The sequence below is a fragment of the Eleginops maclovinus genome, chromosome 8 (assembly GCF_036324505.1).
Source record: "Eleginops maclovinus isolate JMC-PN-2008 ecotype Puerto Natales chromosome 8, JC_Emac_rtc_rv5, whole genome shotgun sequence".
NCBI lineage: Eukaryota > Metazoa > Chordata > Actinopteri > Perciformes > Eleginopidae > Eleginops > Eleginops maclovinus.
The window spans coordinates 13,211,478-13,238,555 of NC_086356.1; the positions used below are offsets into that span (position 1 = coordinate 13,211,478).

The 27,078-nt window shown below is 39.5% G+C and overlaps 1 protein-coding gene across 6 annotated transcripts in view; it reads right to left on the reverse strand.

The window, feature by feature from the left end:
• pdlim5b (PDZ and LIM domain 5b) overlaps nucleotides 1-25,572 on the reverse strand; it is a 33,757-nt gene extending 8,185 nt beyond the window's left edge. Inside the window, exons 1-8 of one of the 6 annotated variants that reach the window (XM_063889287.1) lie at nucleotides 25,325-25,572; nucleotides 20,238-20,343; nucleotides 10,792-10,943; nucleotides 3,777-3,810; nucleotides 2,035-2,057; nucleotides 1,137-1,157; nucleotides 967-993; nucleotides 551-705 (exon numbers count right to left, since the gene is read on the reverse strand). In XM_063889287.1, the coding sequence (XP_063745357.1) occupies nucleotides 551-705; nucleotides 967-993; nucleotides 1,137-1,157; nucleotides 2,035-2,057; nucleotides 3,777-3,810; nucleotides 10,792-10,943; nucleotides 20,238-20,336 (511 nt within the window). In that variant the 5' untranslated portion in view covers nucleotides 20,337-20,343; nucleotides 25,325-25,572. Of the gene's footprint in view, nucleotides 1-550; nucleotides 706-966; nucleotides 994-1,136; nucleotides 1,158-2,034; nucleotides 2,058-2,963; nucleotides 3,476-3,776; nucleotides 3,811-10,791; nucleotides 10,944-20,237; nucleotides 20,344-25,324 lie in introns of all 6 variants that reach the window. The other 5 variants (XM_063889288.1, XM_063889289.1, XM_063889286.1 and 2 more) reach the window with 5 other exon arrangements.
• Nucleotides 25,573-27,078: the final 1,506 nt, after the last annotated feature.

Genomic DNA, 27,078 nt, shown 5'->3' on the forward strand with positions numbered 1-27,078 from the left:
AGAGAACAAAACGGACCAATCTCTCATCTAACTTCCTTCTTATAACCGGGTTGCTGTAAATGGCATTTTGTGGTGGTTACACAGATCCACGCACACATTCACACAAACCCTATGAGTGGAGAGAGTCCAAAAGCCACAGCCAGATCATGTAACCATCAATGTCACTTACTGTATATGTAAGTGATATAAAATGATACATTAAAATCATATGGGGAAGAAATCTTTCCAAAAGTACTATGAGTGAGGAAACAGCAATATCACTGTGATCTAAAGATGTAATGACGTGTGTCAAAGATATATGACTAAACAGAAGGACATTATTATATATAAGCTGTTAAAGAAAATATGTTGAAATAAATTCCCCTAAAATGGATTAAACTTTGGATAGGTGATCCTGCTTTAAGTGGTTTGATAGGTCTAAAATGAAGTGACACTAATTCTAAATAAAATTGTATCAAGCCATTTTGAACACAAAATCATGAAAGACACTTTGACACTCTGCATTGTTAACCCCCATTTAAAATACTAGCACACTAAGGTTAGTACACACCATTTTCAGTGCCGGTGAGCTGGGCCAGGATGCGGAAGGAGCGGGACTGGGAGGTGCCGGTTCGTGGGTGCCAGTCCTCCGTGTCCTCGATCAGACGCTTCCTGCTGGCATCACTCAGCGGGGAAGCATGGTCCTCAGGCTCCACATTAGCTTTCCTAGGATCAGATCAACCAGGATGATGTTACAAACATGAAAGGCAACATGTATTAAACATATAATATTGAGAACATCACTTCAATCAATGTACAGATTTTTACACACAAGCTGACAAACAACTCACTCTTTTAGTGACGACCAACACACACAGTAGAAATGTATACTGTACTACGCAATGGGTGCTCCACATTAAATGAAAAGGTGCAGCTTACATATAAATATTCAAATTTAGACCTAAATGCTGTTAGATTCACAATTACCTCCTAGGTTTAGTTGGAGGTGGAGGTCTGCAGGCGAGCAATAAGATGGAAGAAGGGAAATACACAAAGATAAAAATCATCACCAGATTAAAATGTCATATTAAGTGCTAAATAATGAGTCTGAACTCTTAATATGGATAAGTCAAGAAACTGTTCTGACCTATACTTACACTAGAGTTGTCTGAGGCCCACTATTAGAAAGGAAACCCAGAGTATAAGTCATCCACATATTGCAATTCCCTTAAAAATAATATTTGGTTACTAAGCAATGAGATATACTATACCAAAATGGTGAAATGAAACACACCATCAGCTTGTTGTCAAGTGAGTTTGAGATGAAAGTGACAATTACCATATGTCACCACAGGGTGGGAGTAATGTGCTGTGAAAATTAGGGATCAGGTTTTCTTCCTTAAATAACTTGAGGGTTCTCTAAAATGCAATAATATTTGTGTTAAGTGTTTACATGCAGGGTTTAGTTTGAGTGCTGTTTCTAAACTGTGAGTCAATTCAATGTCAAAAGTCCAAGTATGCGCAATGTTTATTCTGTCAGTATGCACAAGAGTGTGTTTGTGTCATTTAAGTGGAGGTGAAGGATGATCAAAGACAGTCTGTTCCCAGTCAAAGCAGAATATACTTGGCAGTGATTTCTGTGGCCTTGAGTTGACATACTGACAACAGTAGCAGATGGAGCTAGACAGATGCAGAGCTGGGTGACATGAGGAACTGAGTGTGCTGACAGGCCCGCTTGTAAATACAGTATTAGCTAACACAGATCTTGGCGCCACTGAGAGAAATGAATGAATTGTATGAGCTGACCCCCACTGAGTGTCCTGTGGTGTCTGGGAGATTGATTATTTACAGCGTTTCACACTTTGTTTGGACTTTGAAGTGAGCATGTACTATAAGTGGATGTGCAGCACGAATGAGAGGTTTGTGAGAGTTAGCTCAAAGAGGTGCAAGCATGCCTTTTGGTAATCGTAAACCAGAGAGATGTGAAGGCTGTAATCATATTCCACATTGTTAAAAAGCAACTACAGCAGCTGTATTATCATTCACAGCACTAACTTGGTGTCTGTCTCTTCTTCCTCCTGTGGGAAAGAAGGGGTAAACGGAACAGGATTGAAGCACAGGAAGAGCAGGAAAAGAGAAGCTTTGGAGATGGATCACAGTCCGAAACACATGCCCTTTAGGTAAAAGGCCCTTCTAAGAGAATGTGCATGAATAAAAAGCCAACGAACAGAGCATGCGGGTCAGGACACACATGCTGAAACAAATACACTTCAACTGTGAGCTGAAAGTCCAAAGGCTTCACAGATATATTTAAGTGTTGAGCCGCTTGCTCTCTTAAAGCCACTAAAAATAGATCTCTGAAACCTATTTTTTCAGGTAATAGAGAGTTAAAAATGAGTGGCAAATCCCTTGAAACTTGCTCAGTTTACTGTAACCTAACCTGTGAGTGAAATCCTGCAGATGAGGCTCAGTCCAGCCAAACTTAGCTCAGTCTCTAAAAGCACAGCACTGCCAGAATACGGCTAATTAGAAACAAGTGTTGCAGCAGCAGTGCCTGTTGGGCAGACCATGTGTTTAGCAGGGCTGCGAACCACACTGTCAATTATAGATAGGCAGGCAGTAGCATCATTTAGCAAGTTGTCTAGACTCCCTTACTTCTCCTGTTGCCGTGTATAAGATTTAGACAAGATGTGCAGCATGCCTCGGATTTCAATGTTAGCTTTTTAAATGAGACACATATTTAGGGGTGAAATAGGGAATGAGGTATAGGAGGAGTGGAATGCAATATTTTACTTTCTTCTGGGCAGACTGTAAAGAAAACTGTCCACTTATCTGTGGCCTCTATGAACCACAAGGCCTTCTGGATCTGCTCACCAAACCCCACAGCGCACAGTACCTATGCGACTAAATCATTCTCTAATAATTTGCACTTGCACCAACATAAAGAAAAGATTTGGCACCCTGATTTGATGAATGGTACCTACCCATTGAAGTCCTCTGACAGCCCCTGGCTCTCCAAAAGACCGCGTCTCTGTCCAATAGCCACCTCACATGCATTGGTATTGGAGTAGAGGTTGATAGGAGTGTTATAGACGGAGGGCTGTGGGACATTAGGATGGGAAGGGGGGGCTGTCACTCTGGCGGGAGAGGAGGAGTTAGATGAGGAGGAAGAGACAGATGGGGAGGTGAAGGTGGAGCGAACAGGGCTGGGCCTGGGAACCGAATTGGCTGGAGCTGAGTCTGGGGCTGGCAGGCTTGATTTCAGCAGAAATGGGGGCTGTGGTGGTTGAGAAGGAGCAGCTGGCTTGAAAGCAGATGATGGTGAGGGGATGGAGGGGGCAGCCGGGGAGGAAGCTGTGACCACACCGCTGTCGCCCCCGAAAGGCCGGGCGGTCTTGTTGTACGCAGGACTGGGCTGACTGGAGGGCTTGGTGTATGCGGTGCTTGGGGCAGGGTGAGTGATTGGGACAGGTTTTATGATTTCCTGAGGTTCGTCCTGGATGAAGGTGGAGACACACAGCATGCACATACAGCAAATCCACAATAAACCCATGCGTGTAAAAACAGCATTCTCAAAAGCACTGCACACATATCAAAAGTGTTTTCACAAGTCATGCCTGTGCCATACGACTTTAAGAGTTGCTGTAAAACGTGGCCTCTAAGGTCAGCTGTGCATGCCAAGCCAATGTGTTTTCTGACATAATCTCAGAAGGGCACCATGAGCATTTTTAGAAATAACATGGAATTCAGAAAACCTTCATAAAATACAGAATTTATGTGAATATTTTACTTCGTACCTTAGTGACTCCATCTTGAGGGGCACTAGAGGGTCTGTGAAGAGAGAAAGAAACTCATGAAAACACTGCACTCACAAACAAAGCAGCAATTTATCATTTTGGAACATAGTTTTCACACCATGGTTTTTCCTTATGTCAGAGATACATCATATATGTATCTTGGATGTCCGAGCATCATGAAAAACACACCAAACTGGAGAGATCTTTCTAAATCAAATGGTATTTTTCCTGTAAAAATTAACTCAAAGCTAAAAATCAAAGCTAGCTCCAGAAATGGACTTTTATTGTGTACTGATATACATAGAAACGAAAAGTGTCCTTGAAAACTGTTCCAAGTGTTTGTTTTGGAAGTTATTTAAAAATAATGATATGTACTTTGTAGTTAAGGGGCTTAAACAAGCAAAACTACCAGTATGTGAACCTGCAGTGCTTTAGGTTGCATGTCCATATGAACACTGGTGTACATCTGATTTACACTCATGATTGAAGCAGCTGCCCCTGTTTTATGACCTTTGGGAGATCTGGAGGACTGTTTGTCTGTTGTTCTCCTGAGATACTTTTGATAGAAACCGGCAAGTATCCAACAAACTTATCATCCATTCTTATTACTCGTCTATTCATAACATGTATGCACCATCAAATGTCAGGTAAGTGTCTTTAACTGTTCCCATTAGTGAAGCATTACATCCCAAATTCAGACAGATGCCTTTGTATACTACGTGTCATAACTTTGGGCTGGACAGACAGAAAATGTGACCCTTATTGGTCATTAAAACAAAACATCAAAAACAGACAGTGAGTCAGCAAGTCAATATCCGGACCAAATGCTATGGTATGTCGGCTGGCGTCCTTCCACTCTCTGCCATGTTAGGAAAACAGTCAACAAGCTCTAAAGCATTTCCTCTTTTTAAAAATTGAGTTGACATCAGGTTCTTAAAGTACCCAACCCTCGAACCAGATGTTGACATCATCCGTGCCCAAACTTGAACTGACAGTTTCCAGCTAATATGCTTATTTTCCAATGTACCATAATATCATTGGACCTGCTTATGGAGAAGCAGCAGGCAGTGCCAATGGAAACAGTTAAAGGGCTAAAGATCAAACGGCACATTCTGCTACAAATGTGGACCGAGTCTACAATGAGGCAGTGTGTATCTGCCATCAGTGGCCCAGAGAGCGACAGCCGGGCGGATTCACTCCATATCTTTCTTTTCCCAGAGCAAAATGAACAAATATTGCGCAGGTCGTCCTGCGAACATCTGTTGAGCTCAGCCCCTTGGTGCCTTCTAGCTCCCTGCCCAGCTGGACCTGCTTTAGCTCTGCTATGACAAAGAGGCAGCACGTATTTACTCCTGGGTGTCAGTGCACATGTACAAGGTTAATCTCAATGTAATGTAATCATGGCAACCACTGGTCTAATTCTGATGGAAGGCATCCTACGTAAACATTTTATATATTATGAAAAGGAAAGAAAAAGAAGATTGGATGCCGTCATTGTTCTCCATGGAATCTGGGATGAAGTTATATGTTCCATCTATCACCTGTTATTATTCTAACGCTGACCTAAAAGGCTAGATGCTCATTGAGATAAGCTGCATAATATTTAGGATGTCATTTTTATAAATATCTATGTTTATATGTAATTTTCACTGATCTCATACAGCAGTATCTACATAACAAAGTACATAAAGGAAACAAGATTTAAACATGTTTTCCACTTAACTGTATTATCCGTAGTGCACTGGATATGCGTTCATCACACAGATTTCGCAATATTTCTCTAATGTTAATCCAATTTATCTTATGCATAACATAGAAGTGCTTTCCATGTAAAAGTACCACATTGTGTGCCACTGTCGTTGTTCATAACAAAGAGAAATGCTGCCTCTGTTGAACGCATTATCATATCTCCGCTGAATCCAGACCACGCTTCAGTTGTTTCCTCCTAATCTAATCAGGATGCTTTGTTTTATTAGATTACTGAGGCTGATATCTTCAAGATTCATATATGGACCAAATTTGACAACAATATACCTTTAAGAAATGCAAATAAATATGTGAACGGTATAAATAAAGTTGATCTTGAAAGCAAAAGTGGATTTAGAAGAAAGAAATTGGTTGTCAAACTGTCGATTTCAACAACATGTCATGGGAATGTGAATACACCCACTCTGTCAGACACACACACACACACACACACACACACACACACACACACACACACACACACACACACACACACACACACACACACACACACACACACACACACACACACACACACTCACAAACATCTCAAGGGTTCGAGAACGAGGAGGTTAACCAGAGAAATAGGCCTGAGGGCAGAGCAGACTGACAGATTTCCACCCTGCCCGTTTTGTTTTTGAGGGCCAAGAGAAATAATCTGGTGTATCGCATTTGACTGAATGATGGAGCGGCTAATAGACACAGCTTTCTCAGCATACACACATCATACCACCTACCAGACTCAAATATCGTTTTGTTTTTTTTAACACTGAAGGAAAACTGCTCAAATAATAGCCTTTACATTTTCCCAGTGTGCTTTTCGTGGACTTTCACCCACCATTTATTCTGGCAAAGTTCCGTAGAAACATATATAATGATTTTCTGAGTACTTTTATTTACCATATTTTGCTTTAATATCTATACAAAGTTGTTTCACTTTCATCATATTAAAGCAAGCCCGGAGTCAGAACTTGGTGTATGTTATTTTATCATATGGGAGTATAGTGACCAGCAGAATTCAAACGCTATTTATGTCGAGCCTGGTTATATTTTTCCATAACATCGCTGAACAGGGCCTGCCCTTTTGTATTTAACTTGTGTGATGAATGTTAAAACTCTGTGGGGGACCTGGCAAATACTATCTGTTTTCGCAGATTTACTCACGCAATTTTAAGCCAAAGCATAAAGAAGAAGGAAAACAAGGAGAAAAAATAGGAAAGCAAAACAAAAACTCTAACAGAGGGATGTGGAATAAGCGGGTGTGGAAAATAACTTTTCATTCTGTATTTATGTTTGTCTGTGCAGCCAGCCTGTCCGCTCAGTGGCAAAACTCACAGCGGGACTCTGGCGCATTGCCTCTCCCGTCTCTCCATGTTCCCCCTCTTGTCACTGCTCCCTCATATTTCAACACAAATAAGCATCCTAGAGGCCGGATTGTTGGGCTTTTCAGTGGAACTCGTGATATTTCATGAGAAACAGTCAGATGGGTTTAAAAGAAAGGGACAGAGATTCAAGACTGTGATACTGCTTGCAATGAAGGAAGTTGTTTTGCTCCTTTCAGAGTCAAAGCTTATTAACATGCAGCTAAACAGCCTGTTGCTGTTGTCAGTTGCCTGGATACTTAACCGTGTCTGATACACGTGTCATTTAGGAACTCTGTGCACTTGTCCATATCAGCAGTCACATGCTTCATAGTGACAAAGGGCATTCATACCATTCATTTAAATGTGCCCTGTCATGCCCATCTACAGCGCTTCTAAACGTTGGTCATGTGGGCTGTTCTGGGCAAGCAAGCAGTGGAATAAAGGTTAACCACAGGACTAGACAAAAGCTATTAAAATTTGCATTTAGCAATGAAACCTGCATTGAGACAAGATTTCTGAATAAAGAAAGTAGAGAAATTAAGAGAGTTCTACTTGAGGTCAGATCTGTGAAAGCAGCAAACCACAGCAGAATAAACTGCAACTCCAGTTAATGGATCTGTTCAATGCAGGTCCAAGTGATGCAATAACAAGCCCTTATCCTTTCTTACTTTTCTTCCGACCAACACACCACATCTGGCGAAGGCAGCCAGGAGTCAGCGGGGGCTCGGGGCTGCATTGGATTGTACTCTACTTCACCCGGTCATAATCATTCCATAAGACTTGTTGGGTGAACGTAAGCCATGTATGAAAAATATCTGTAGGTTTAAAGCACAGCCCCCCTAGCTGAATCATAATTAGCCACATTAAGTGACCTGTTGGTAAACTGTGTTATATATAACGTACTGTCTTTATTTGAGACAGTCCAACAGGGAGCCAAATCTTAATTTACATATACAAAATCTAAATGAAAGACTGCTGTGCTGTGGGATCTGACATACATTATCATGCAAAACATCAGAAGATGGTGAGATTTCAGCCATGTTGATATGTTTTGTATTATCTTTGAGGTTTTGTAACCAGGTGCAGCCAGCCTCAACCTCTGGAAAGATTGCACTGTGCTGCATATTTCAATGACAATAAATAAACATCAATTATCATACTTTCCTGCGGCTACTTCCCACAGGTATCTGGCGTGACTGACTATCAGCTGCTCAACAAGAAGATTTATGTGTAACAGTTACATGTGAATGGATGGAAGATACAGGAATTTGATGAAGCCACTTACTCAGAAAGGCCTATATCTGACCTAGGGTACATGGAGCATGCTCTACTGAGGTAGGTGTTATTTTGTGAATTGCTGGACTGTGTTTGGTGGTCATTTGTGAAGTGAAACTCACTACTGAACAGAAACTTTTGGTTAACCAGTGTGTTTAGTTCATGACAAATTCTGTATCAGCGAAACTTAGTGAGTGCTGTCAGACGCTGTTTTCATGCAACCACAATCTTGGAAAGGAAAAACTGGTTTATATCTCCGTCAAGAAATACATAACAGCTCTTTGTGCATTCAGACTCATATTGCCAGGAAGAGGAGAGTATTTTCAAACCTCGATACAATTTCCTCTCTAGAAGAAATATTTCCCCCTTACCTAGCAACAAGGAAATCACTCTAAACGTATTGGCATCAAGCACCGCAAGTGTCCTGGAAAGACTTATGGTATGCAAAAGTTAAATAATGGAAATGATATGGATGTGGGACAGTTACTTATAGCTAATAACTTCTATGTATTGCACAGTAGCTATTGTACAACTTCTCGTTCAGATTTTCTCCATTTGATGTTGTCAATTTGTGATTCCAATTTGATTTAATTACATCATTATCTAGTCCTTGATATGGAAATTAGTACAACGATCCGAGCACAGTAAATAGTGTTAACTACATGCTTTGTCGGGTTAGGGTTATGTTGTGCATAGCAGGTGAGGGCTGTAGTGGTTTTTTTAACACACCTGTCAGTGTCATTTTAGGGAACTGCCCAAAGACTGTGAACTATGACAAAGTGACGTAATGGCAATAAAGTGGAGTCACATAAATCATCTGTTGGCACTCATGGAAAGCTTTTATGATAAGGGAGAGTGATCATCAAAACCATAAATCCAACGTGTGAACATGGATTGAGGAAGTCTTACACATCAAAGAGAAATATTTTTTGTAAATTACTCAAAATACTACATTTATGATACGGAGCTTTAAGGAGTTTAGAGAACAATAGCAAAATGTTCAGTGTGAATGTCCAATCCCATTTCATTAAAACGTCTTATATAAAATATTAAGTTTTCAAATCCTAAGTTTAAGGTATCCCGTTTTCAATCACAAAATAAAACGCACTCCTGCTTCACTGAATAAAGACAAGCGATATCAACAGCCTGCAATCTAAAGAATGCCGCCAAAAAAGAAGCAAACTTCAATCATGTATCGTTTGTAACATAGAAACCTTTGTTGTTTATTGGGTATTTTTGTAGTAGTTTACATGTCCTGTGAGACCCCAATGTTTGATGTTTCATTGTGAAGCCATTACCCACAGTAGATTAGATACAGCTGTGGGACAGGGTTATTTTGGGATTATTTTCCCACGATTACCGCACAGGCGCTGCTTTCTCCTTTGAAGTGGTGATGGAATGACAGGACATGCAAACTAGTCTTTGAGTTTTTCTGTCAACATGGTTTAAAGCTCTGAGAGTGTGCGTGCCTTGCCTTTGTTTGTTTCTGCCACTAAAGTTACTCCTCTGTACGCTTGGCTGCAGAACATGTACAGTGGTTGGTGTTTGGCGTTTGGCTTTTACTTTTGCTACTCAGAATAAGAAGTTCTGGGTTGAGAGAACTGATATTGCATATGCAGTGCTGTCCTAAAAACGTAGTGTTACATTTAAGCTATTTATTTGTCTACAAATCCCACTCAAGGCGTCCTGACCTTTCACTACATAGACTATAAAAGTTGTTTGGAGAGAAAATGTTCCTTGGTGGACAAATAAAATGAGAACCTCAGTTGAATCCTGTGTTGTCTTTTCTTTGAAGCATATATTACGGCTCTACAGAGCGCTATTTTAAGGGGGCTTATATTTAAAGTGCTCCTGGCGCTGCACTAAGGTTTAATATACTCAAGGGCCTCAGAACAACGGGGTCTTCCTTTTGTCTCTTAAGAGAAGCAGAGGGGCAGTTGATGAACTCAGCACGATCAAACCAAAACTGAAGACTTTTACAGATTCTCTTCAATGAACTACACAACCAGGGAGAACATGTGTAAACTATTAATTAAGAACCTCTCGCTGTGAGTACACGTTCTAACTGGAGATCCAAGGACGAGATTATGGGCCTTCAATTTAACTGGAACGCAAACCTCAATTCTTTTGATTTGCAACATATAAACTGTGATGCTACAATGTAAAATGTTTGACCGATTTGCCTTATGATTTACTTCAACTGGGAATCACTAAAAAATCAATACCATGCTTTCTTATACTATTTCATAAATCATGCAAGAAATATCAAGCGTCATTAAGTATTTTAAACAAAACCAAACCCCCGAAAGGACTCCGGGACATGGCTTTTGCTGTGGCAGTGAACTGTTTTCACATAAGTCATCTGCTTTTAAATAATAAAAAGTATAAATAAACCAAATATGGCAATTAAACTTCAGATTGCCGTCAAAGTTTTATTTTGTCTGTTCACTATCCTGTTAAAAGTAGCTTCAAATGCATACAGTATGGAAACTCTTGACTCCTATAAGTTCTTCAAACAGGCTTAAATACACAGTGGTGGGCAAAATCAACAAAGTATGCATTCCACTGCCGAGCGAGGAAATCCACAGATTATGCTGTAGAAAGTGTGTGCTCATGTGTGCAACTGTTACCTCTGCAGAGTGAGGCTGAGATTGCCTGTGCAGGCCTTAATCTTGTTCTGGGCCTCTAGGTGATTCATGCGGTCTGTGGAAATGCCGTTAATGGACAGGATGATGTCTCCAACGGTCATGTTGGCTTTAGCTGCCTTGCCTCCATCAGTAAGCTGCAATGACAAAACAAATCATTTGATTAATTTAAATAAGAAGCTCATGACCAAACAAAGACGAGTATTCCCACAGCACTTACATTACAACTCTACCCATTGTACTGTAAAGTTTGAGAGACAATTATCAAAAAGGCATTTCATCAAGAAAAGGTAGCGTATGTACATTTTTGATTATTTATTTCCTGAATCACCAAGCAAAGTACTTCCCTTTCCTCTCTTTAGCTTCAGATAAGATACACATCTTATTTCCTTCAAACCATCACAACATCCCTGGGAGAGGACATCACAAACTTAACTAGCACAAAAAAAAATGCTGACACTACCAAATAAACACCACGAATCAAAAAACGGATTTCCAAATGTTGAGTATAAGTAATAAATAACAGTTTCATATATATTATTAAATTAAAAGGAAATGAGAAATGTCTCATTTAATTTCATATGTAGATGATTACTTTCAAAGAGCAGCACAGCCAGTGATCACAGCGTCAGGTGGTGTTGGTTAAGTCTTTCAAGTTCTATCAGAAATAATATGAGTGTCACAGAGATGTGAAACTACTTCAAGATCTTCTGTGGTGTGTGCTTTATCTGTGATTGTGGTTCTGGGGGTGCTGAGGGAAATGCTGTATGCTCTTAAGCAGGTTTTCCTTGTAAAGTAGAAAAAAACACACACAATAAAAAAAAAAAGGAAGATTCATGTTGGTATCTGTTAGTTTAAATATTTACCCGATTGACCTGCTTTATCTCCTCTTAAAAGCCCTACAACTGTCTTTCCACCAGGCAGTAGAATAAGGTTGAAGTTTATCGGGTTTTCTATTCTCTCTTTCCACCATGCTGAGACTTGCATTTAACACATAGGAAGTACAGCCATAAATTTGTGACGATGGGATGACTATCTGCCAGGTGTGGTGATGATTACGTAAAGCTGAGCACAACCCATGAATCACTCACGACCTCAACACCTGTAATCATGCAGAAACAAGACTGAACTATGTGTACTTATTAATTGTTGCTGCCTCGAGTGGTGGCTCAGGAGAGATGTGAGTGTGTTGAGGGACAGAACAGTATAATGAAGAGGGTGTTAAGCATGATGGGTGGAAAGTGATTTTATCCATCAACTCCATCGAGTGTCTAACATAAAATTGGAACTTAAATGTCCGAAATGAGTTAAATGCCCCCCAATGCTTTCTGCAATACATTTCTATGAACCAATTACATTTAAATGCACGCAAAATACCTTCGATCTTTCAGTCACATACACTTGGGAGTGGTTATATTAAGAGCCAGCCAGCCCTGATTAGGCTGATAAATGAAAAACAAGATCTTCCCTTTCCCTACTGCTTAAGAATGCATTCAGGTTAGGTAACGCTGAACGGATTTCCCCTTGCATTTCAAAAAAGGAGCCAATGAGACATAAAGAATGTGCCATTGTGTTACCCTCATTATAACATAGGGGGAAATAGTGGGTGGGAGGGGGGAGAAAGAATGAGGAAGTGACAGTGGCAGTGAGCAACACATTTTCTCTGGAGCAGCCCTTTCCTTTTTTCATTATCAAGTAGATCAGTAGCGGGAAGTGTAGAATGCATAGCTGAGGCTGATGTATGCATACCAACCTATAGAGCAGCCACATGCTAAGTGTTACTCACAAAGGGCAGCCTTCTCACTTCACAGGCCTGAACTCAACTTCAACTGACTCACTCAGAGTCCGGCATCGACTCACAGGCACACCTGCCACATGAGTCTGTCTTGACTCATTTACTTTAAATAAAATAAGTCATTGCTCTTCAAGGCAGAAGCTAATAAAGAGTGTAAGCAGTGCTAAGCACTCTTCAGAGATCACTGGCATCTGCTGGCCCTGTTATACTCTACTAGATATCCCCTGAGGTCTATAGCAGAAAAGAATCTGCTGAATGAACGCGTCCCTGAGACGTCAGGGACAACAGTTGGCCTGTGAGCATTTTTTAGAGAGAGAGAGAGAGAGAGAGAGAGAGAGAGAGAGAGAGAGAGAGGGAAAAGGAGATCTGAAGTTCTCTCCTTGTAGGGATGTGAGAAAATACACTACTATACAACTCCGTGGATGGCAATTCCTGTCCATGTAGACTGTTGTAAAATTCTCAGAAAAAAAATGTGTTTTCACATGTGGTTAACGAGGTTTTATGCTTTAGTCTGCGGTGAACAGAGGGCACTTTATGAATCCCAACGTCTTTCAGTCAAACACTGTCTTTCTCACATGCATAAAAAACAAATAGGAGCAGCAGGAATCCTTGGCATCCACAATTTATAAATATAAATCAAGAGAGGTCTGAGGCACTTGTGATGGCGAGCAGATAAGTAATGAACTGGAACTTTGGCTGTGCTACTCCAGCTCTCTCAAGAGAACTGGATGTTTTAGCAACAGGCTTCGCCCAAATACTGTCAACCAAATTACATTATGCCAGTTGTGCAATTGATCAGAATTTGAGAAAAACAATGTTACTATTTTTAACCTTTCTAGGTCATATAAAACCGTTAATTTCAAGGATTTGAGATTGACTGATGAGGAGGATGTTTTCCAATGAATGAAGTGTCTTTCCAACTGCGCTTTCATGAATAGGTTTACAGCCACATAATGGTGTGGCTGCTGTGGTCTTCTCCACACTGCTGATTTTACTGCTGTGCAGTTACTGGTAATGACTGTTCTTCCAAACTACACATGTTAGTCCCTCAGCTCCTACAAATTAAGTATAAATACACATATTCAAAACACTTGGCAGATCTATCTAAAAAGCCTCTTCATTCATTGTTTGTATAAATGTCTTTGTAGAAAAACTTTATCTTTACCCAATTCTAAATAGATTTAGAAACATTCAGGGGGGTTTTGTACAGCAGTGAAGCAGAAGCCTAGAAAAATTAAGGGTCCATTGCTTCCATGTGTCTTCAGTCCATCTGTTTAACAGCCATAATCAAAAACAGTCATAAAAGCAATAAGAAAATACAACTGGAAAGAGAGCAGAGACCTCCGCCAAATCCATTTCCATGCGTATAACCGCCCTGTGATTGGGATGTACTCCAAAATGTAGTGGTTTCTTCCTTGATACAACTTTATGTAAAGTTTGATGAAAGTTTGGCTGGTCATTTTGCTGTAATTCTGCTGAAAAATCAACCGACAAACCAAACCTAACCAAAGTCACGACCAACTTGGCAGAGGTAATCAATCTGGTGTATTCCAAGAGCGGTTTACTCAGTTATCAACTTATTTTCAGGCAGTAAATTAATAAAGAAAAATAAGGGATGCTTTAAAAGTTATTATTGGGGGAATAAGACACAGGGGTTATGTTTGGAAAGAAAGCAGCATTGTTAAATAGTTGAACAGCTAGATTTATGACATACAGTCCCTCTCCAGAGGAGGCTGCTGCCAACGCTAAACTGGAATTCCTCATCAACAGATCAATGGTGTATTTTTAAACCACATTGTTTTGTCAAACTTTTAAATCTCACAGAAAAGTATTTATGGGAGCAGAACACAAAACACATTTTAGGTAAAGAAACATTATTAAAATAACACTTAAGCACTAGTGGGATACTTATCATGTTCCATGCCTACATAACTTCCTGCCTTCTGTGAAATTAGGGAGTAAGGAAGAGGGCTGTGGTTTTTTCACTTTTAAGAAGTCATGTTACAGGAAGTGTCTTGTGGTGAGGACTGAAGGCCTGTGTCTGTGAAGGGCATACTTATGATAGAGGACCATATATGGAAAAGACTTGGGCCACACATTATGACACCACAAAGACACAAGGCTGCACCCATTCAACCTGTAAAGCTCATCAAAAATAAAACGTTTACCCGGCAGATTGGGAGGTATCTGTAAGGAGAACGATAGACAGTACGGTCCACTGTAACCTGATGGGCTAGCACAAGCTGAAGCCATAAATTAGATTTATTTATTATTTTATTGTCAAGGGATGTCTTCTCTTTGATGTGTGCACACTGGCAACACATTGCACCAACTATTTGAAGACTAGAGAGGAAGACAGATGATAATTAATTGGAATCCAGTCATTGGGACAGGACAAAATGGCAAGCCAAAGATCTCAATTAAGACCATTTGAACAGAGGTAGACCCGCGGTTGTCGTGGTTTGACCCCACGTTTTAGTACATCAATCAGGCGGCTGGAAAACACGAGATGCCAAGCAGACCTACGTATGAGCTCTTGGTGAAATCGCTATGACAACGCAGACAAAACAACACAAAGCAGTACCGACCCCTCGCTGAATACTGAATGCTTTTTAGTCAGGTCAGAAACAAACCAGGCTGACTAACACTGCTGAGGCAGATGATATGAAAAGGATTTTAACTGTGGTGGGGCTGGAGCCAAGTGCAAGTGCTGAGTTCAACTTCCATGATTCATTCAACTCTCCTGAGCTTTTCTGGATTCTGTCAACGGGCGTAGGGATTGTAAAGTGGTATAATGTTGTGGCTTTATAATCTATTGATGACAAGACTGACACAAATAGACTGTACCAGTGCCCTAAAGCAGACTTCACAGTACAGACAACACAGGTTCAACAAAAAAACTAAACTAAAAACCACGTTGTGATGTGATTAGACCAGCCACGATGCCAAGTTGGGCCAGGGGCGTAAAGTGGAAAGGGCTGTGGGAAAGTGGTTCCTTCTAGATTTCCCAGTGCATTATGGCTCCCCTTGCTTGGACCACACCCATCTTCAACCATACACTTGTTTCATGACTACATCATCCCCGGTTGCGTCACTACCGCAGAGATAATATCTGCCCACAGAAAGAGAGAAATATAAACACCTGGCAAAGTACTCAAAGCAACTTATGTGAAAGTTCCCACTACAGAGGTGTTACCAGGAACTAATTTTGCTATGATGACACACACAGACTCAGAAGCCAAAAACAATACCAGTCACGCTGTGGCAGCTGATAAAAAAATGAGGGAAGCACTGGAATATTAACACATATTTTGCAAAACTACACAGGAAATTGTTCTCTCGCGGTGGTAATGTTAAATGGATTTAACTCGCATTTATATTGCATCCTAATCAAATCACTTCACAATACTGGTGCCTGTTATTAAGCAAAACTGACTATCACTGTGGATGATGTCTTTAATCCAACTGACCTTTAAACCGAGAGTTAATTGTAGGTTGTAGTCCAAACTGCAGCCATTAGGATGTTCAGTGGCCCATTGTGTACTTGAATTGGGCTACTTAATCTCTCTTCTTAAACTAAAAGTAAATGATGATTCCTTAAAATATCTTTCATCAAAATTAAAATAAAACAGTCTGAGTGATGTAAATCAGAATCGAGTTACAGCTTTTTTATTCTGTATAGCTCTGCCATAAAGCATTAGGAAGATTGAAAGCAGACGCCCTTATTACAGCTCTAGACAGACACCAAAGAGATCATACTGGGATCAAACACACTGCAGATAACCGCTTTATACTAAACCCATATGTAACCTGAACACATCTTTATGACCCTGGGTGGAATCACAGATTATTAAATATGCTGTGTGAAGTGTTTTTTTTATAAAATATGGGACGGATTTAACGGATTTCTATAAAATTTCAGTTTCCATGTAAAATTCTCAAGAGCTTTTAATACAAGAGACAGATATTAAAACAGTTTGACAGCTTTGCAGCACAGGCCACAACTCAACTGTCTAAATAGTTTCCTGAAATGCCAGGGGGTTTCCAGTGCTTGATTTTGAGCTCAACCAAAGGTCTGGCTCAATGTTGGACAAATTGTTCTTTATCTGAAAAATGTACACAAGATAATAACCTTTTTTTCTCTATTATTGTAACTTAATATTGAAGACACATTCCCTCTAATGGCAGGTATTACTTTCACTTCAACACTTTCTGTCACATACTGTCCTGATATCTGATACTCAAAATGATCCCTTTCTAGAGTAGAATAACCTGACAGTGCAGCCAGCTCAGTCAAAGATTACTGTATTTAGATTGAATGATTTAAATGAATTATTTTAAAAACATTTGAAGCACAGATAGTATTGTATGACAAGATGATCATAACTTTATCATTCTGAAATAAAAACTGTTAAGTAACTCACCGTTGGGCTCTGAAAAATGTAACTTGGTTGCACTTCTTAAATTACTGTGCGGAGGGTGCGGTTTTGGTTAGCCTTTCAAATTAAGCACGTAGCAAATGACTGGTGAGTGAAGGATATTTTTACAGTCTGATCAAAGAGTACACTCAAGGTTGTTTCAAAGTGAATGAATACATAACAACAGATGTTCCTGTTTATCAAACCTTCACACCTTAGTTCATAAAGTCTTTGGTCCAATGAGGTCTAATAAATAACAAAAGATGCAAGCTACCAAATGTGGGGCTGTGAGATGATCCTCCTTTCTTAAAATGAATACAGAAAGAATAGCTTACACCTATTGTTGTGGTTGGTTGCCCGGACACACTCCATCATCACACTGCTTTTCTATGACAGTGAAAGTAGCCTCACCATATTTACACATGATGGTGGTGCTTAAACTAATCTGTAAGCTCAGGGACAGGGCCTACTGCGTACACAGAGCTAAAAGTAGATTGTATAATGTTCACTCAAAGTATCACGTGCCACTAAAACAACAATTAAAAGGAGACAAAGAACAAGAGCGGGAAGTGAGGGGTCAATGGCGTAATGACCTAATGTACAATAAACAGACAATATGTGGATGGGAGATACTAAAGTCTAATAACCAAAGTATTTAACCCAAATAGATTTCATTTAGTCCAGGGGTTGGTCCTTTAAATAGAAACATTCCCCTGTTTCATAATGAATGCGACATTTATCAAAATTAGAGTGCAAGTTTTTCCCTTATAGACGCCTGTCAAGAAATGCCCCAAAAGGATCTGGACAAACCACAGATGCTGAGAGTAGGAGGAACAAAAACACAGACACCATTACAGCACACATAATGCACATACCTTGACCTTCATCCATAATTCCACATTATTGGGTGGTCTCACTTTTTACCAACATCCCAACTGAAAATCACACAATACATATGACTTGTACTCCACCTCATGTTATGATTTGGCCTCATTACTAAACCAAAGACAATTATTTCTAAAAAAAGGAAACCAGGCTTATGTCCGGCACTGTGCTGTATATAATCTTAGGATCAGTTACATGTGGTAAGCATATGTAAAGTCATTACATCATTATTCCACAGCAATCGCATCCATCTAAGCAAAATAAATAGAGGCTTTAACGTCAAGGCATAATCTTTACTGCAATGTCAGACAATTAGGCATTGTGGGTCTCTAATGAACCCAAACACAGGCCTGTGAACTACACAATTTTCTCCTCATCCAGCTAATAAAGGAATGGAAGTCATGTTACACTGTAGGCAGATGTTTCCATGTATGTACTTTTTTCTCACTTACTCCTCCATTAGTAAATTTTGTCAGTCACTAAACTTATATTGCATAACAGTAATCATTACAAATTACTTAAATGGAGAAATGACAGATTTATTATTGTATAATTATAGAAAATACACTTTTCAGCTTTACTGCGACATAAAGACCACATGTTGTACATCCAGTCTTGGCTGTGACTTGTGTGACATTAGGATATGGAAGATAAATAGACAAAAGCGAGCCTTGGCGCCTGGACAATAACAAGAAATGTGAGCCATTAACGGCGCCATTCGGTGGCCATGTGCTGGGATGAAAATATGTCACAGAATGACACTAACCAACAATGAGATGGACTGAAAAGCTGTGGGAGTCATGTTGTCTGGCATGCAAAGTAGATCACTAAAGACTCAACACTAAACTGCTGTGGACACAGGAGGTTTATTCAACACTTGTGATGTCCATTAAGTTGCTATAAATTCATAAATATTACAACTGTAAGGCATTTTTTGAAGCCTTTACCAACTAACTTGTCTCTTTTTAACTTTTCAACTATCTCTCTCTAGCAAAACATGACACGGCACATCACTACAAATATCACAGTCGGGGTTCAGAAGCTCCTTTGCTTTTGATTTTAATTTGTAATCAATGGGATTTATGCAGTAGAGATGGCATAATGCAACACATCAATTAATTAAACCATTGCCATCAATCCATATGTTTAACCTGATTTTTGTGTTATATTTTTAAACATAAAAGTGCTCCACAACCTAACCAAATGACATGTGTGAAGCTTTGTTCTTGTATTGTTTTTGAGATCTCATGACATGATGTCTCCTGACAGCTACATACCAGTATGAAAACATGATGTCCTTCATTCCATTGCTTTAATATTGACAAGACATAAAAATAGTCCAAGGAAATATGCTGGCCTTTTCGTACTCAATAGGTATGTCACTTCCCCTCTTGTTCAAACTTCCGTTACTGATCCTGCCAACAACAAATAAACAGAGTCGCTGACCTTGGCCATGACATAGAGATTAGGATTACATAACAGGAAGTACTGTAGCATGAACTGAATAAGACTGCGGCAGACACAAGTGTTGTCAAAACACATACTTCACTGGTGGAGCACAATCCGCCTAATTTTAATCATGTTTGACAAGAAGCAATGTTAGTATAACTTAGGCACTTCAGATGCTCTTGGGTTGAAAAGGCTGCTACTTAACAGATGACAGTGTGGAGGAATTTCGACAACAATTTTGCATAGCACCACACCATGAACATAAACAGTGTGAGCATGTCTCATAAAAAGTACTGTTTTACAATCAGTGGGACAGCCGCACAGCCCTTCTCCCAGCTGAGGGCTCAACAGGTCAGCCAGAGCCAAATCCCAGTTTGAGTTTGTGGGGCCCCAACTCCTGTTTAAGGTCAGGTTCTGATGCTTCCACTGCAGGACGAGTATACATAGTCCCCTGTGCCTTGTATCAGGATTTAAGACAGGGAGAAAGGCCAGAACACTTGGCATCATCCCTCATGTGAATGACCAAAATGACAGCAGCCGCTAACAGCTATCAGCTTAATCTCCAAAATATACCCTCAATGACCGTCTGGGAAATGCAAGGGAGTTTTAAAATTGATGGATATTGTGATTACGGTTCAGTTATGTAAAATTATTATGACAATAGTCTGAGGTAGGTCATGACTGTGGGGGACTGAGTGACAGAAGCCATGAGCTTTTAGAGAAGGTGTCTAAATCCAGCAATGACTGTCACACACGAGATGAATGGCACGCACACTTTCATCACCGACGAGTCAAATGGCATCACGAGCATGGACTGCATGCCTCAGAGGTGGCAGTCATGGAGTGAAGGGTACACAAGTGTTTTGTGTGCATGTTCCACTCACCCGTGAGATGGTGAGAGGGAGACAGAAGTCCTTCCCTCCTTGCAGTCTGAAGCCCCAGGGGGCGGGGCCAGCCAGGGAGACGCTGTAGCTGCTGCTCATGATTCACCTAGAGACACAATAAGAGATATTTTTACACTTGAATGTGCATAAACCAATGTTAACATGAATATAATCCACCAAGAGACAAACTCCACACTGACAAAAACCCAGACAGAGATAACACAACAATAAGGAAGAGAAAAAGAGGATGTAAACAAACACTGTGTCACGTAGTTCATAGATGTCGTGCAGCCAACTTAGCGTGTTCAAGTAAGAGCACTGTAAATGGAAATTCTATTTGACCTGAAGAAAAGCAATCCTATGACGAGTGTAGATTAAAAGCTATGCCAGGTATGTTTTTCATCGCTGTGTTATTTCCTTTTTGTCATCCAATAACATCTCACCGGACCTTTTGGGGATACTAGCTTACATTTTATTACAGTGAAACTATTTAGATTCAAGAACAACAAGCTATTAATAGTCCTTTGCTAAAGCTTTGTCCTAGGCAATGCCATTTACGGTGGGGATATTACGGAGTCTGTCATATACAGTAACACATACAGCACAGGGCTCGACTACAAGGGTTGCCACATTACTATTGTGAATGAAAATGCACATGCTTAACCAAATATGTAATGTGCCTTGAACACAACGGTATTCTGAAAAAAAGAAAGAAGGAAAACTCAGGGATATTTATAGTGTGTTAACATTGACTATCCTTTGTTTACCTAAAATAATCTCAGATCAGTGACTCTGGAGCTGCACCTTGGACCATGATCTCAGTGTCCTTTGATTGAACCCACTGCTTGAGAAAATGATATCTGACTAAATGTTGCCGGGCTGAGAAAACAATCAAACAAAATAAGATGATGTATTGGAGGTACTGCCAGCCTATTGTAGATAGATCGTATTGTCCTTACTATACATAAAGAGCAAAACAATCAAACAAGTGTCAACTTAAGCATTTTTAAAAGTAGGAATTGGTTGGCAAAGGCATTGTATCTCCTTTTTCCAAAAGACTGGGCACATTTTTGGATCCATATTTTGTCTAGAGAAGAGTCCTGTGCTTGCATCATCCTTGAAATTGATTCCTGGGCTTGAGAAATGGTGTTTAGAAAAAAACCTTTATATAAAATATGTCATAAGCTTTCACATCCTGCTAAAACTTCTGTTTATCCCTGATATATAACAGATTGAGCATTGACCTTTCTTCAGGCAAGTGTCTGCATTCACACCAAATCAGGCGTTGTGGCAATTATCTAAGGGTTGTGAGATGGTGTGGGAGTGTCAATTAAATGGCACATTTGTGTGACAATGAATGTCAAGTAATTTCACAATGATTACTGCTTTTGTACTCCCTCATGGCAGGGTTGTACAGATCTGGACAGCTATGGTTACGTGATTGGCCATGCTACTGCAGCATGACATCAGGTTGCCTTTCTCAAACAGATGATTCTGTATTTAGCTTTTCACAGTGGGTAACCCATGCAATCCGCACATCACGTCTTGCCTTTTTGCCTCAGCGTGCTGATTTTCTGTGAATGGAGCATAAAGGCGCAACACACCCTAGATGGTCAGAGACTTGAAACATCTCAGCTGCCAACTCTACGTTTCATTGGAGAGAAGGTTTGCCAACATCTCAATGGCAAAACACACCATTATCTACATTAACCTCATGGATGGTTACAAATACCATATCCTGATTATACATGTGAGCATTCAAATCTAATGGACAGTTCCAAAAGTGAAACAAAGCGAAGACTATTTGGTGCAGTAAAATATTTCATACACTATTAAGTTTCACTGGGTGAAGCCCTGCCTGTCATGCATTCCTTTTCCAATGAAAATTTGAAGCTGCAAGCTATTTATTGGAAGCTAAATTGAGGTTAAGTACAGTCACATGCTAAAATTTAGTGCATTATTAAATGTATTAGGTTAATGATTGGGGAAATTGGTGTACCATATTTGGAGTACACACTTTCATTTACTGGAGTATTCAGCAAACAGCCTGTAGTGAATCTGTCTGTGTGCCTGTGAACCACGTTCAGAAAGAAACCCTCTGCCCTGCCCAACAGGAAGGGTGAATGTTGACATATAAACATTACATCAAAGGCTGACCCTTATGTCACAAACAGTACTCTGCAATCATTTGGAAAAGAGTGAAATTAAGGTTTAAACCCACGTCAAACTCCGATGTAATGTTAGTGGCAATAACAATTTATTTTAGAGAGAAAATTAATAATGATGATGGTATGCATTTGAATATCTACTGCTCTTTCATTTCTAGCTTCAGTAAAAAGAATATCGCTTTTTCATCACACATTGTTTGAAGAACATGTAGAAATTCTTAAGCAAAGCAATTCAAGATTCAAATATTGCTTTTCAAAAATAAATATTCAAGCATTTGTGCACCATGGCACTGCAGAGAAAACATATTCTCCTGATGCGTATTTCATGAATAATAATGCCTTGTCATCCCAGAGGCATGCCATTCTGATGTTGTATGTCATGCTGCTGTCACGGAACTTCCCTCAGGGACCCAGCACCACCTGCTGCAGCCCATCACCTGGTCAATTGTACGAGAAACACACTTCAGCTCAGAGGCTTGGCCTACAAACTGACTCATCATCTTGCCAGGAGGGGAACGGGCTCTTCAAAGCGAGAAGTGAAGCCACACTAAAGGCATAATGGCAGTTGGAAAATAAAATCATGTGTGAAAGTGATCGTGATGAGGGAAACACCTGGAAAACAAAGAGCACATAGCTCTACTATTTATACAACACACTTTCACAATCAAACTACAGGACACCATGGCCACATGGAGAATATGCAGGTCTATAATAAGAAATAAACTACTTATAGACAGCTGCCTCCCTTCTCAAGGTGACCGAGGGTCGATGTTAGACAAGATGTTTATTTCGGGGTAATTTACAATACCAAACTTAATGTATTGTCCATCCATTATCACCAATATATGACACTTACTCTGTTTATACTCATGAAATTTTGAGACACATCTTTGAACGACTGTTAAAACAGAGATAATGAACACATTTCAGATGTAAAAAGCAAATATAGCCGATGTCCTAACCTCAATATAAGGAACTTGGTGACATCTTTTAGACTGTTGCAAGCCTTTCTTTAAAGTATACACCTCTGAACTGCTAATGCAGACCCATTTAAAGTGTATGGGGAGATAGTACAAAGTAATTAAAGACATAGATATTCTACATTTTATTCAATTTCTTCAGGACTCAATGTCTTTGGCCGTTAAAGAATACAAAGCATTGCATAGCGCTGTTAACTATGTCAGTTGTTCCCAAGAGATTATTTCGGTATTACATTTCCTAGCCAGCCAACTGGGGTATCCCAGAAAAAAAGCTACATAAAATGTTGATAGTAAAATGTGGATCACACTCAAACCATACCCACATTTCAGTTGCATTTCATTCCCTAATAAGGATGAAAACATTAGGTCGTCTCATGTTCCTGCTTGTTTTGCAATCCATAATGATATCAGGCATAGACATGAGCAGACACACCTTTCCCAACCCTCACTAAGGGAAAAGCAGTTGTGCAAAAGCATTTTATCAGCAGCAATCACATCAACACTTCTCTAAGCCTGCATTATTCTGGATATTTTCCACTGTGGCCTTATCTTATAAGTTCCTGTCATAATGGCACTTTTTTATACCCATTATTTCAGCACATTCACACCAAAAACAAGATAACAACAAAATCCTTTCAGCGCAGCACACACGAGGCCTGCCTACCATGTTATCATACATTTCTGCAATTCGTGTAGATGTTATTTGAACTTTCTTGATCTAATTTGTAGGTGGATTACCCAAATAGTCTGCAATTGCAATTCAGGGTAACTTTTTAGACATGGTTAAAACAGAAAAGATTCCCTCACAGGAGAAAAGCTCTATTACAGTAATTGGGAATCAAACAGGGGTTGACAGGGTTGTAGTTTAGTGCCATTTAAGAGCCTGAACTCTGTGCCCTTTCCACTGCATGTGCCAAATACAGCTGTTTCATTAAAGTAATCATTAAGTATTGGAGAAGAAAAAAAAAGATATCGGTTATGGTGTACATAGAGTGTATGACTGGCCTCTGTAGATGTCATGCTCATTTCACAATGTTTCAGGAGACAATGTTTTGCCAGGTGACATCATTGCAGGACAGGATATTGACTCACTGTCTTCACAATGTACTGTGCTTCACTAGTGGGCTGTGTGTGACATCCACTATAACTTGTCAATACAAAAGAATATATATCTGATATATTTGTAAATGTAGCAAATACTGTACTGTGAAATTATTTATGATTTAAAATAAAATAAAGGCCTATGTGTCATAACCTTTGACTTAGAGAGTATTAGTGGGACAACTTGTACCAGCCTGGCTTTATTGGACAATTTGTGTACACCGGCTATTCATAAATGTTTGGTCTGAAAGCAACTCTTGTTCCATTTAACACTTTTCTTCCTTTCCGAATTCATAAAATATATACTCCTTAAATGCCAAGGGCAGGCTTTATGTATCCTACCTCAGTATGTCAGTCTACACCATTAAAAATACTATAACGTTTAGGGGTAATACTTTAACACAATATTGAGCTTTAGTTGTAGACTTTACAGAAAGTGATAACTCCCTAGGTCACCATCAATCCTGTGTTTACTTTAGAGAAAACACATTAGCGTCAGTAAAATCCAGCACTCCTCCACGGAAACTGAACTTCAATGTGTATTTGGTTGCCTCAGTCAGTGGGTGTGACATAAAACACATGTCTGACATTAATAGTGTAATTTATTATAGACTTCCAACCAACTTGTTGTAAGTAAAACAAACCTCTGTGTTAGTAGCAATGTAACAAATCGTGTATGTTTAACTAATGCCTAAATATTTCGTTGGCCATATGTTCATTTAATTGCAACTTTGAAGCAGGCACATAAAGCAGTAAAAATAGTAACGGTAACACAAGCAGTGACTTCCCGTGGCTCGTTATCTGTGAGATGTTGTCAGATATAGTGAACAGGACTCACCTTGCCTTGTGAAGCCGGGTCTGGTGCAGAGAGAGAAGCGTGACTTTAGTCCGTCTGTTCTCGAAGTCAACTGGACTGAGCGGAACTGAAACTTCCGCATATAAGCCTGCCCCGTCTGGCTGCCGGTAGGAGGGCTCACAGCAGTGTGTGTGTGTGGGTGTGTGTGCTTTCTCTATGAACGCAGCACAGCGGCAGGCATAGGCATGTCAGACCGTGGGACAGAGCAGGTGAGGTTGAAGAGTGAACTCCCTTTGTTGTCAGCTCAAGTTAAGCTTAGCCTGCTAACCCTCCTCAGGTCATACCCACAAAATGCAAAACTGACGAAATCCCAACGGAAGATCTCGATCTCTATGTTAACATAATAAACAAATGAGCCTCTGTGATTGAATACATTAACTCTATCATAATATTTCCGGTGATGAATGTGGGTTTTGTGCAGAGGTGGAAAAAGTATTCAGATCTTGTACTTGAGTAAAAGTAGAAGTACCACAGTTTAGGATTAGATTCTGTTACAGTAAAAGTCCTGCAAACAAAATGTTACTAAATAAAAGTACAATATCCACATCAAAATGTGCTTAAAGTGCCAAAAGTAAAAGCACTTATTATGCAAATTGGTCCATTGCAGAATAATATATAGTATATGTTTTAATTATAATTATTGATGCATTAAAGTGTTTATTAAATCTGGTAAAGGTGCAGCTAGTTTTAATGAGTTTGTATGCTGCAGGGTAGCTTGTGAATTTACTCCAGGTGTAAATAAAGCCTGATTTAAGTGTTGATTATATTTCACATTAAATAACTAAAGGTACAAAATAAAACTAGTGGGAAAAAAGTATAACTGTAAGCAATTTAACTCTGAACGGTAGTGGTGTCGAAGTACAAAGTATACAATGGAAATACTCAAGTAAAGTACAAGTATCTCAAAATTGTACTAAATTACAGTACTTGAGTAAATGTACTTAGTCATTTCCCACCTCTGGTTTTTATATATTTTGTATAATATTTTAATCAGCTTTAACCTAAGTCATCTCAATTATTGTAAGGTTTGTCAATTATTTAACACCTCATGTACCACAATAATAAGTAGCCCTGTAAATAAAATGTTTAACTGTATGTTATCTCTCCAAATCACACACTTATCTGCCGGTGTTCCTGTACCATTCCTGCATGATTTGCATGAAGAAGTGTCTTAAAAATATATCCAAAATTTGTATTTTATAATCCGTTTTTTTTTCTGAGTCAAAGAGAGTTGTGTCATTATTAAGCAGACTGTCAGCAGTTACAGGAATATAAGAGGGAGATAGTTCTGTATGATGTTATGAAAGAAGTATTTTAAAGTTGCTGGGTGTTAGCTTGCCTTGTTGCATCAGTGGACAATGATGTAATTCGGTCCACTAGATACCTCCTATATGCAGGACAGCCAAGTCACATGCCATCCTACTATTACCCACCTGGTGTTTACAGTATGTGAAATATTTACTGAATTGTAAATATAAATTCATGTAAAATATAAAAACTCACATGGCAGATTCCCATATAAATGATTAATGTCATTGAAATTCAGAATTCTAATTATTATTGGCTATTTCATGGTCCATTTTACAGTCACAGTGATAAGTCATGTAAATCAGTCTGATTTTAGTGCCATAGTGTTGATCTGCCCTCTAGTGGTCATCAGATGAAGTACATGCTTCACAGTTAAATACTGTGGATTTAAAGTCGTTTAGTAATTCATTGCCCAAGGCTAAAATGTG